The sequence below is a fragment of the Schistocerca gregaria genome, chromosome 7 (assembly GCF_023897955.1).
Source record: "Schistocerca gregaria isolate iqSchGreg1 chromosome 7, iqSchGreg1.2, whole genome shotgun sequence".
In the NCBI taxonomy this organism is placed as follows: Eukaryota; Metazoa; Arthropoda; class Insecta; order Orthoptera; family Acrididae; genus Schistocerca; species Schistocerca gregaria.
In genome coordinates, this window is record NC_064926.1 from 44,732,344 (window position 1) to 44,744,716 (window position 12,373).

Consider the following 12,373-nt stretch of genomic DNA (forward strand, 5'->3'; position numbering starts at 1 on the left):
TTATGACAGCATTTGCTGTTTTATAGACGGCAGGTACGCGTCCCAGCCATAGCGCTTCGTTGAGAAGATGCATCAGATATGGAACAATCAGTGGAACGACAATTTTCAGAGTCTCCGAATGAATACAATCTAGCTCAGGGTCCGTTTTGTTCTTTAGTTTGGCAATCGCTAGCGTGACCTCCTCACATGCAAAGGGAATAATGACGGTACCACATTCATAGCAAGATTTCATTAAGGTCCACTGTACAGCTTGAATCTGTTCATCCGACTGTTGCTCGCCAAAGGAGGAGTATGTTTTGCAGCAACTGCATGTAGGGGGGAAGGCCTCAATCATCTGTCTTAGTTTTGCCCAGTGAGCCATAAGAAATAAGAATCACCGATGTCTGTGCTGTGTAGGTGTGTGTACCTGTGTGTCTATGTTCATCATTACATTAGATTCAGTTTTCGTTCAATAGACACACAAAATGAGATGATTCTCGTGGGAGTCGAACATGTCAGATAGTATAACATCAAAACATAAAATATATTAATATAATACTTACAACCCCGATTATTTGTCAGGAGGTTGTCGAAATAGGTAAATACAATGCGGTAAAGTGGAACACCTAATATTTACAGAATTAACACGCTCTCAGAATGAAACACTGTTATGCACTGTTAATAAATTTATCATATACAAAGTAGCTAATCTTGACTGTTGTGACCAATTGCTCTCAAAACTGAAATCTAACAGACAGTTTTACTTAAGCTGGCCTACAGTCTCTGTTAAGATATTCAGCTATAGAGTAAAAGGAGCTGCCTATCAAAAAGTCTTTCAAACTCAGTCTAAACCGTGCATTATCTGAAACCAAATTTTTAATGGTTGCTGCCAGTTTATTGAAAATGTGTGTTCCTGAATATTGGACCACTTTTTGGACAAAGGTAAGTGATTTTAGGTCTTCATGTAGATTGTTTTTATTCCTAGTATTGATACTGTGTATTGAGCTATTGGTAGGAAATAGAGATGTATTACTTAGAACAAATTTCATTAAGGAATAAATATACTGATCTGCAGTGGTCAGAATACAAAGTTCCTTGAACAAGTTTCTGCATGAAGTTCTTGAATTTACACCACAAATTATTCTTATCATATGCTTTTGTACCCTAAAGGCTTTTGCTCGGGTTGTTGAGTTGCCCCAGAATATTATCACATATGACATAACAGAATGAAAGTAACCAAAGTATGCAAGTTTTTTAATATTTATATCTCCTACATCTGACTTCATTCCACTGCAAGTACAGACTTATTTAGGCACTTAAGCAATTCTGTGGTATGCCCTTCCCAACTCAGTTTATTATCGGGTTGTAATCCCAGAAATTTAACACTGTCACCCTCTTCGATCTGCGTGTCTTCATATGTTATACACATGCTGGGAAGAAATCTCTTACAGGTTCTGAACTGCATATAGCGGGTCTTCTCAAAGTTTAAAGACAGTGAATTAGCTTTAAACCATTTATTAAAGTCAGTGAAAATTTGATTATCAGCTATTTCTAAATCTGTACTTGACTTGCTGCTTATTACAATGTTTGTATCATCTGCAAACAAAAGAAACTTAGCATCTGACAATGTAACAGATGAGAGGTCAAGTGGTAGTGCATTTGCAATTGCAATTGTTTTGCCAATCCTGCTGCTGGCTCCCGATGGCGCTATGTAAGTGGGTGGATGATTCGGATTGTTAACGATGTAGAGGTTGTGTTCGTTTATCACCTCATACACTCGGTGCTACTGGTCGTCCGTTGTGTCAAAGTGCCGTATCGTCGCCCTAGCATTTATATCTACAGGTTTTAGCACGTTTCTGTTATTGGTATACTCGACAACGTCCTTGATGTAACTGAGATATGGTTCAATGTCATGCGGGTACTGCGCGTATAACAAGGCAATAATCCACTTCTTGGCTTCGTGCACTATTTCCACTGTTGTGAGGTTCAAATGCTACTGAGCACTATGGGACTTAACATCCATAATCATCAGTCCCCTAGAACTTAGAACTACTAAAACCTAACTAACCTAAGGACTTCACACAACACCCAGTCATCACGAGACAGAAAATCCCTGACCCCGCCTGGATTTTGTTTCCGGACCACAGACCCTTACCTCGTATTGATACATTTACCATATTTCATCAGTCCAGAAAGTTTGTAGCTTCATCATGGAATTACCACGTATACACATATACAAGTGCGAATGTCTATAACTTTGATGCTCTTTAACGTCTCTGGATGACAGATTCGTATGCTCATTTTGTTCCTCAAGGTTTGGCGGTACAAATGTGGTGTCACTGATTATAGAGAGTGGCGCAAGAAGTATCGACCACCGCAGAGGTACAGCACAGCAAAGCGGTATCACGAGATGCCTATGAGATGATAGGAAGAAGCCACGCCTCCCTTCGTTCCGAGAGGCCAACACTGCGCCTCTGCACTGAAACAGCGTCGTCAGAGGTCAGGAGGGCAGTTCAGTCTGAGGTCGGACCCTGCCCACTTCCGGGAAGTTCTGTCAGAGTGGCGTCACTGTGCAGCCTACTCGCGGTCACACCGTCGGGGAGTGAAGAGGCTCACGTCTCCTGTGGACTGTGCCTACGCGCCATTGCTATCAGAACTGTATCAATAAGTGTCTCTGAACTTGTGTCTTCTAGTTGATGTAGTGAAGTCACAGTACGACCACTCTGAACTTGTATCAATTCGCCACTCAGTAACCACGATTCATTTATTAGTTTCTTCTGAACAGCAAGTCCACATGTGTACTTTCATAGTCAGTAAACTCACTGTTTCAGTCGATCTTACCTGCACGGTGGTCACGCCATCGTTCACTGCGGCAGACATCTCCTCTGCCAAGGCGTTTGGTATGAGAAGGTCGGGGTTCATGCCAATGACGGTGCTGCAGAAGCTACGGAAGGCTGCCAAGAACACTGGAGGATGAACCTCGGTAGCTGCGCCTCTAGTCCTGGCTAGGCGCTCGCTCACGAAGAGACCACCGTCGTGGAAAGCCTCCAGAAATCCCTCCAGAATCTGTAACCCAGCAGCACACTTTTAGCGTGCTTACTCTCAAATTATAATTGGCAGAAAAACCCATTTATCCCATTTGCATGCTAGAATTCAGAGTGTCTCGCTTGTTTGTCTAGCCCACAGCATGCAATCTGAGCTGCAAGGAATCAGGAGTTGTGTACCGCAGGGTTCTATCTTGGGTTCCTTATAGTTTCTAATATACTCTACCGAAAAAAAATTAGTATAGTCCTCTAGAAGTTTCCAATTCGCTCAAGATTTATTGTTGCAACATTGCATATGCAGTATATGAAATGATTACATTTACAGATAAGTAGTACAAGCAGTTCTGACATACCACATATCGACCTATGCTGAAACACCATATTAGTATTTGCTGTAGCAGCCATGGGCCCAATGCAGGCACTGACTCTGGCATCCACTCGGCAGTACAGATTGCCAGTACTGTCTGGCGAAACATTATGTCATGCCTGCTTGACCAGCTCACATACCTCTGCAGCGGTTGTTAGCTGACCAGCAGCACAATTCACTTCTCATCTTATCATATCACTCCCACATATGCTTCATTGAAGACAAGTCTGAGGATATTGCTCTCCAGGCAAGTTTCTGCACATCTTGTAGAGCACATTCAAGATCATGGGCAGTATGTGTGGCGACATTATCCTATTGGAAGAACACATCACCTTTGTGTTGCAAACACAGCAAAAGAACAATGATAACAACCTTCTGGACATACCAGCTGCTGGTTAGCGCCCTCTCGAGAAACATAAAAGGTGAATGAGAGTTGTAGCTTATCACACCCCAGACCATAAGGCCTGCAGTCGGACTAGTGTGTCTTGGACAAATCCATTCTATGCGACAGTGCTCACCTGGAGTACATCGTAGCGCAAACGACCATCATTTGCCTGCAGACAGAATCTGTTTTCATCGCTGAACACCGCAGCACGTCATTCCATCTCAAATGCCCTTCTTTGATGCCACCAGTCGACCTGATCACTTCTGTGCTGTGGGGCGAGAGGAAGAAGGCTTAAGGTGTGTATGCCTGTATTGTCACAACTGATTTGCATTGGTTCATGTTGACATGTCTGGGCACCCGAGCCCTTTTATCTGTGCTGTGGTTGCTGTATGATGTGTTATGTCTGCTCTTACAATACGACGATCCTGGCGGACGTCTGTGCTGCGTGGACATCAAGAACATCATCTGCAGTGTGAGTGTGTCCATGTGACCACCGATAGCAAACGGCTGCAATACCTGAGCAGCACATCCAACTTACGTGGCCTGTCTGCGAAAGGATCATCTCTCCACTTGGAAGATCACAATTTGACCCCTTTCAAACTGTCTCAGTTGGGTGTGGAAGCATGAGTATGTCTCTGTGGCATGGGTGCTGCTTGCATCACAATTTTGCACCACATGGAGCCCTCTTGGTGTGACCATTCCCTATTAAAGAGTACCACAGACGACACTCTGGCAGCTGTGCCACTACTCTATCTGTTGGCAGACATGGTTGAAACCATTAACATTACATCTACCATTCTGTAGGTGGCATATACTCTCATCGCATCACAATCGACTTCGGCATTCCAGTTGTACTAACTTCTTTCCAGCATCGTATATTATTGGTGACTCTGTTGTGTATATCTGCAGCGTTTATTAAGCTTATGGAAAATGCTGTGCAAAAAACCAATATTATACAAGTACTAGGGGCTAGGTCAATGCCACCTCACATTCCATTGTTGCCAGATGTATCCAAGATGGCGACGATGACGACATCCATGATGGCGGCGTGTAGACTTGGCAACAGCGCATGACATCATCTAAGATAGCAGATTTTGGTGGGAAGTTTGAATTTTGGTGGGAAGATAGGTCAACTGGGCTACCTCCACTAACCTAACCCCTTCCCACAGAAAATGATGGGAAGCTCAAATTCCATCAGGACAATGCAACACACCTCTACTAACCTAAGAAAATGACAGGAAAATAGGTCACTTGGGATACCTCTACTAACCTAAGTCATCCAACCGCCACCTCTTTCTAGAGAGAGGCAGAAAGTCTGAATTTTGGAGGGAAGATAGGTCAATCAGACTATCTCTATTAACCTAAAAAAATGGCGGGAATGAAAGGGCGATTGGGCCACCTCCATGAACCTAAGTCACCCGACCGTCACATCGTCCTAGGAAATGGTGGGGAGAGGACTCGGCCTGTGTTTGACTTAAGTCTTTATTATTTTGCATGCACTATTTATTTAAAGAATTTGATTCAGTACAGCCATTAAGTGTGTTCACCACAGATCCAGACTCCAACTGATCTAGTACGCAGTACCAGCACCAGAGTGTGCTGTCATCCCTTGTGTGATGTAATCCAAGATGGTGGGGGGGGGGGGGAAATGGTGGGAAATCGTGTGGTCACCATGGGCTCCAGAGTCCAACTGACCTAGTACACAGTACCACCACCAGAGGAGCTGTCATCTGTTCTGTGATGTGACCCAAGATGACTGGCTGGAGAGAGGAAGGAGTGTACTTTATTTATTTTGGAACAATTTATTTAGGGATCTATTATATTTACCACACTGATATAAAACACATGCTCTGACATGCTTGGGGTCACCCCACACAGCCTACAGACATGTAAACTATGCCTAAATAATGCACTACAAACAACTCCTAAATTGCTGAAATAATTTCAGTACAGACTTGCAAACTCCTACTAAACAATACAGTACACTAATGGGCAGACATGAAATCAACTCATAAACTGTCCAAATAATGCATAGCACAGCCTACAGACCTGCTTGCAATATAATGCAATATACACTCAACCAATGCGTGCAAGCACTGCTTGCCACATCCTGCCCACTGGATCGTGGAGTGACACGGACGTCAGCTGCTAAGTCACACACAGGTGCCCGCAAGCAGGAGGCGGCAGCACCCCTTTCATATTTGACTCCTGAGAAATTCTTCTTTAAATACCTGATGACCTAGGCACCGTTGCTGAAGTGACTGGACGGGAGCAAACAGAATGTTTTCAGAGTGCAGATACTCCAAGGTGTGCACACGTCAAGGTCACCGGTCACACGCTGCTGCTGCCTGCAGCGAGCATCTGAAAGTTGCCTCTATTTTCGAGTATACAGTCAGAGCTCTCCAAGTGTTACACTGATGTCACAGAACTCCAAGACGTTCTCACGCCAGCCCCATATGTGAGACGCATCTAGCCCCACTTGCCTGCCCTGCATGACTGATGCAACGCCGTAAAATGCGCGTGCGTAGCTACACACCATCACAAGCGCATCTAACAAGGTTCTTAATCTTATACTGATGGATGTCACATGCACTGGTGGACCTTAAATGGCTTCTCTATAGGATCCAACATAGGTATGTGCTTGAATGGAGAGACTTGATTCCAAATCACAGACAGCATTTCTAGTGGATAGCGTAGCATTAAAGATTTGAAAAGTTAGTCTAGATTTCTTACGACCTCATCACACCATCTACTACTGTTGAGATCCTTCTCAATCAACTATTGCCTATAGACCAGTGGATATATCACCAAACCTCTGACGTGGCATCGAGACAGAATGCATTACAAATACTGTAGAAATATCTAGCTGTGGTGTCGCAACGGATTCGCAAATATCAGTTTCATACCACGTTCCTTAGCCGAATCACTTTCAAAATTCACCATCATGGTACTTGTCTTGGCAAAAAAAAAAAAAAAAAAAAAAAACACGTGATTCGTAGGTAATGCCATACCTCGATTTATAAAGCGAGTATAACTTTTAACACTGATACTTGTATGTGTCTGTACAACCAAGACCTCTTGTGATGTAATATGGTTGTGTTTAAAAAAACATCCGCTATAAGACGATTATGCATCTCTTTCTAGGACACGGTAGTAGCAATTACAAGATAAACTTATGGAAATCTCGACCCATCATTGATTCTCGGTAAGTATTATGTCGTATCACTAGCAAACAGTTATTGATGAAGTATTATACTTAGTAGTAGGGGGTTGTGTGATAGGTTTCCATTGAGCATCAGGCTTATAAAAAATGTATATGTGGAAAGGAAATGACTATGTCCCGTCGTAAGGAGGGTATGGGTTTGACTTGGAATACTGTGATAGCAAAGGGAGGAGTATGTAAGTCATAAGAAAGGTAGTGATATTTCTATTTTCAGAGTCACTGCCGACAGCAGGGTGTATTTCCAGTACTTCGCTCATTGTCGAATGTCGTTCAACTGAGACCGCAATCATAACATTTAGTTGTAAGTACAGGGATAAAATATTTACAGGGTGAGTCACCTAACGTTACCGCTGGATATAATTCGTAAACCACATCAAATACTGACGAACCGATTCCACACTCAGAACGTGAGGAGAGGGGCTAGTTTAATTGTTTACTACAAACCATACAAAAATGCAGGGAAGTATGTTTTCTAACACAAACCTACGTATTTTAAAATGGAACCACGTTAGTTTTGTTAGCACATCTGAACATATAAACAAATACGTAATCAGTGCCGTTTGTTGCATTGTTACATGTTAATTATTGTAACCTAAAGTTGACGCTTGAAACCTCCGACGTTCAGTTGCGTATTGTAACAAACACGGGCCACGGTCGGCGAGCAGCATCTGCAGGGACATCTTTACGATGACGACCGTGTTTACGAGTGTGGCTGTAGTGCACTGTTGTGGTTTGGTCTAGCTGTCGCAGTGTCCGCATGTAGCGCTTGCTGCTATTGTTATTCTGCATTCGTCTCCGCACGCAGACCAACTGTAGTAGTTACCAGACGTCTGTGAGCGTGTAGTGTTGTAGGAACTGTGACCCTGGTGAATTCGAACTCCGAAAAGGCGAAGATGATACTCATCTATGGCGACTGTCGACGAAATGCAGCTGAAGCCTGCAGGGTGTATGCAGAACGGTACCCGGACAGAGAGCATCCAACGTGCCGCACATTGCAAAACATCTACCGCCAGCTGTATGCAACAGGTATGGTCGTAGCACGCAAACGGGTCCGTAACAGGCCCGTCACAGGGGAAGCGGTTGCAGTTGGTGTGTTAGCTACTGTTGCCATGAACCCACACATGAGTACATGGGACATTGCGAGAGCCGGTGGACTGAGTCAAAGTAGTGTCATGCGCATTGTGGTGTCACCGCCAGACACCACACTTGCTAGGTGGTACCCTTTAAATCGGCCGCGGTCCGGTAGTATACGTCGGACCCGTGTGTCGCCACTATCAGTCATTGCAGACCGAGCGCCGCCACACGGCAGGTCTAGAGAGACTTCCTAGCACTCGCCCAGTTGTACAGCCGACTTTGCTAGCGAATGTTCACCGACTTCTACGTTCTCATTTTCCGAGACGATAGTTAGCAAAGCCTTCAGCTACGTTATTTGCTACGACCTAGCAAGGCGCCAGTATCCGTACTATTGATATTGTGAATCATGTACCATAATGTGCGACGTTCGTCATTAATGGATTAAAGTTAAGTATTCCACCAGCTACGTCCGTTTTTTTCACTTCTATATCCCTTGTTCATGTTCCAGACCTCACGCCAGCCTGCGTGAGCTAAAACACGTGCATATTGGCCTCCTGCCAACAACAACATTGGCGACGAGAGTAAAAGTGTTCTTATCTAAATTGCCCTGATTTACTTGTGTAATGGCTTCGCCACAATCTCCAGATGTACTGTCCGAATATTATCGCTTACAGAATCAGCAGACGCAGGCCTTACTGGATGCCCTTGGACAGCTCGTCCATGGTCAACGTGCGATGCAAAACGATGTGGCAGCAGCCGCTTCACCGCTAACGCAGCCACAACACGCTGTTGCACCCACTTTTCGACCTTTTGATGCTGTACTCGAAAGCTGGACGGGGTGGACACGCTAATTTGGATTCCATCTCGCCGCCTACAGAATTCAAGGTAACGAGCGGCAGCCTTTTTTGTTATCGTCAGTAGAGGGGACCACGTACCGTGTGTTAGTCAAATTATTTCCCCGACGTGACGTAGCAACTCTGTCCTACGAAGAAATTTTGTCTACATTAGATGCATATTTCAAAGACTCAGTCAATGTAGTTGCGAAAAGCTATACCTTCTTTCGTACAAAACGTACGGCAGGTCAGACTAATCAGGAGTGGGTTGCAACCTTCCAAAGCCTTTCTAGGGATTGTGCTTTTGAGTGTCAATGTGGACTCCCTTATTCAGACACTATGGTACGTGATGCAATTGCACAGAACGTTTCTGATGTTCATATAAGGGAACAGATTTTGAAACTAGCAAATCCCTCTCTTCAACAAGTGATGGACATATTGGATCGGCAGGACACACTTGACTTTGCTCAGGAATCATTTGAAACTTCGCCAGCAGTGTGTCAGGTTAGCCGGCCCGCCGGGCGAGCTGCATGGAGCTGTAAACAGCCCTCGCGCCCGGCCGCGCCGCTGCCGCCAGGCTCTCAGCTACGTGTGCCGCGCTGGCAAGCAAATTCAGTTCTCAAATCATGCCCACGGTGTGCTACTAAACATTCGCGTGAGAATTTCCCGTCACGCCAAGCTATTTGCTTTTATTGTAATAAACAAGGGCATGTTCATAGTGTTTGCCAGAAAAAGCTCAGATCGGAAGCTCAAAACCGTTCCAGGCCCTTTGCTTCGCGCCGGAATCGGAATCGAACCAAGGACACTCAGGCTCGCGAAACTTCGCCCATGGAAATTCATGTAGTTCATTCCACTCCGCAAAGTGCCACTCTCTCTAACTTTGACTGTGTTCGTCCCAAAAATAGTGTGCGTCGACATCGCCGGAACTCCCGTCAAGTCGCAAGTGATTATGTACCAGTGTCAGTTCACGTTGCACGAGACAGTCGCTCTTGTCGTCAGCAGGACAATAAACTTTTTGTAGACTTGGACATTAACGGCAAAGTAATACCATTCCAGCTCGATACAGGAGCTGAAGTTTCACTGATCAATCAAGACACTTACAAATTGCTGGGCACACCTCCGTTGCGTGCCACAAATATTGAGCTACACAGCTATTCAGGACAAACGATCCCTGTGTTAGGACAGTGCAGCCTTCTTGCAACATACAGAGGACACACAAAACTTGTGTCATTTTACGTCCTTCGTCCTTCTTCTGCAGTGAACTTGTTTGGTTTCGATTTATTTCAGTTGTTTAACTTGTCTACAGTAAATCAGGTCCTATCAGTGAACCAGACTGTGCCTTCAGACAGTGTTTTTCTTCTATGTGAGGAATTTGCAGACATTTTTGCACCGGGCCTCGGTTGCGCTAAGAACTATAAAGCACATTTGGAACTGAAAGTAAACGCGCAACCGAAATTTTTCAGAGCGTGCAATGTTCCCCACGCATTGCGTGATGAGGTCGCAAAAACATTACACGATTTGGAATCACAAGGTGTAATCGAACGTGTGCAGGCTTCTCTGGGCATCACCCTTAGTAATTTTGCCAAAACCTTCCGGAAAGTTGAGACTTTGTGTGGAGTTCAAGGCAAAAGTGAATCCACAACTAGTGGTTGCAACTTTTCCTTTACCCCGCCGGGAAGATCTTTTTGACAAACTGTGCCCGAGTAAATCTTTTTCGAAGTTGGACCTAGCAGATGCGTACTTGCAAATACCGGTGGACGAAGAATCGCAGCACCTTTTGGTGGTTAACACGCGTCTTGGGTTTTATCACTTCAAACGACTGCCATTCGGGTGTGCATCCGCCCCTGCATTGTTTCAGCAATATCTACAAACTGTTTGTGTGTCGGTCCCTACTGCAGCAAATTATTTGGACGATATTGTGATCTCTGGAAAGACGGAAGAAGAACATTTGGCCAGTCTCAGAACATTATTTCAGGTCTTGCGACAAAATGGTCTTCGCTTGCGGAAGGACAAATGTGTGTTTTTTGCTCGGGACTTGCCATACCTGGGACATGTACTCAATGCCCAAGGCATACATCCCAGTCCCACGCACCTTCGTGCCATACAAGACTTGCCGTCGCCGCAAAATTTGAAGCAGCTACAGAGTGTGCTGGGAAAAATAAATTACTACCATCGCTATATTCCGCATGCCTCTTCCATTTCAGCTCCGCTTCATCGTTTACGCAGTAAGGGTGTTCAGTTCGTCTGGACGACGGAATGCGAACGCGCCTTTCGCCAGTTGAAATCGGCGTTGCTTTCCAATACTTGCCTTACGCCATTCGATCCCCGGAAACCCATTTTGTTCATGGTGGATGCCTCGGATTTCGGGATCGTTGCTATGCTTGCGCACAAAAATGGATCGCACGATCGCCCTATTGCCTTTGCGTCCAAATTGCTCTCGTCTGCGCAAATAAATTATTTACAGATCGAGAAAGAAGCATTGGCTCGTATTTGGTGTTACAAAGTTTCATGATTTCTTGTATGGTCGTCACTTTCCCATAATCACAGACCACAAACCTTTGACATCGCATTTTCATCCGACCAAGCCTGTACCTCCACGTACAGCACAGAAATTCATTCGCTGGTCTATTTTCCTCTCGCAGTACCGCTACGATATCTTGTATCGGTCCACTGCTAAGCACGGAAACGCCGATGCGTTGTCCCGGTTGCCTGTTGCTGAGGATAGGGCATTCGATTCCTCCGAACTTGCTTGCATGTTCATTGATGCGGAAACCGATGACGTGGTCGAATCGTTTCCGACTGATTTTCGTCGTGTAGCTACAGCCACAGTTGCCGACCCTGTCCTTGCTCCCGTTCTGCGTTTTGTTGATACGCAATGGCCCTTGTCAAACTCACGGATCGGGGACCCGTTGGTTCGCCGCTTTTTTGCTCACAAGGAGAGCCTTTTTGAACGACGTGGTGTTTTGCTGTTGCGTTCTGATAATGATCAGTCCAGGGTCGTGGTACCCCGTTCGTTACAGTCCTCTGTCTTACAGCTTCTCCACCAAGGGCATTGGGGTATAGTGAGAACGAAACAACTTGCTCGTCAGCACTGTACTTGGTTCGGAATCGATGCCGCGATTACGACTATGTGCTCTTCTTGCATGGTGTGTGGCGAACAACAATCAGCACCACCGCGGAAATTCTTTGCATGCCCAAAAGCCACTTCCCCTTGGCAACGCTTACACATCGATTTTGCTGGTCCATTCTGGAATGCTCGATAGTTTGTTGTGGTAGATTCATTCAGTAATTTTCCTTTTGTTGTCCGGATGTCTTCCACGACGTCATCTGCCACCATCCAAGCGTTATCCGCTATCTTTTGCATTGAAAGTCTTCCAAAGACTATTGTTTCCGACAATGGCCCACAATTCATGTCAGTAGAATGTCAGTCATTCTGCAGAGCCAATGGTATTCAACATCTGACTTCCG

At 45.1% G+C, this 12,373-nt stretch overlaps 1 protein-coding gene across 1 annotated transcript in view; it reads right to left on the reverse strand.

The window, feature by feature from the left end:
• Nucleotides 1–12,373, reverse strand: part of LOC126281830 (cytochrome P450 4g1-like) — an 83,109-nt gene that overhangs the window by 62,974 nt on the left and 7,762 nt on the right. The window contains exon 2 of the mRNA XM_049981064.1: nt 2,821–3,045. Within this exon, the coding sequence (XP_049837021.1) occupies nt 2,821–3,045 (225 nt within the window). The remainder of the gene's footprint in view (nt 1–2,820; nt 3,046–12,373) is intronic.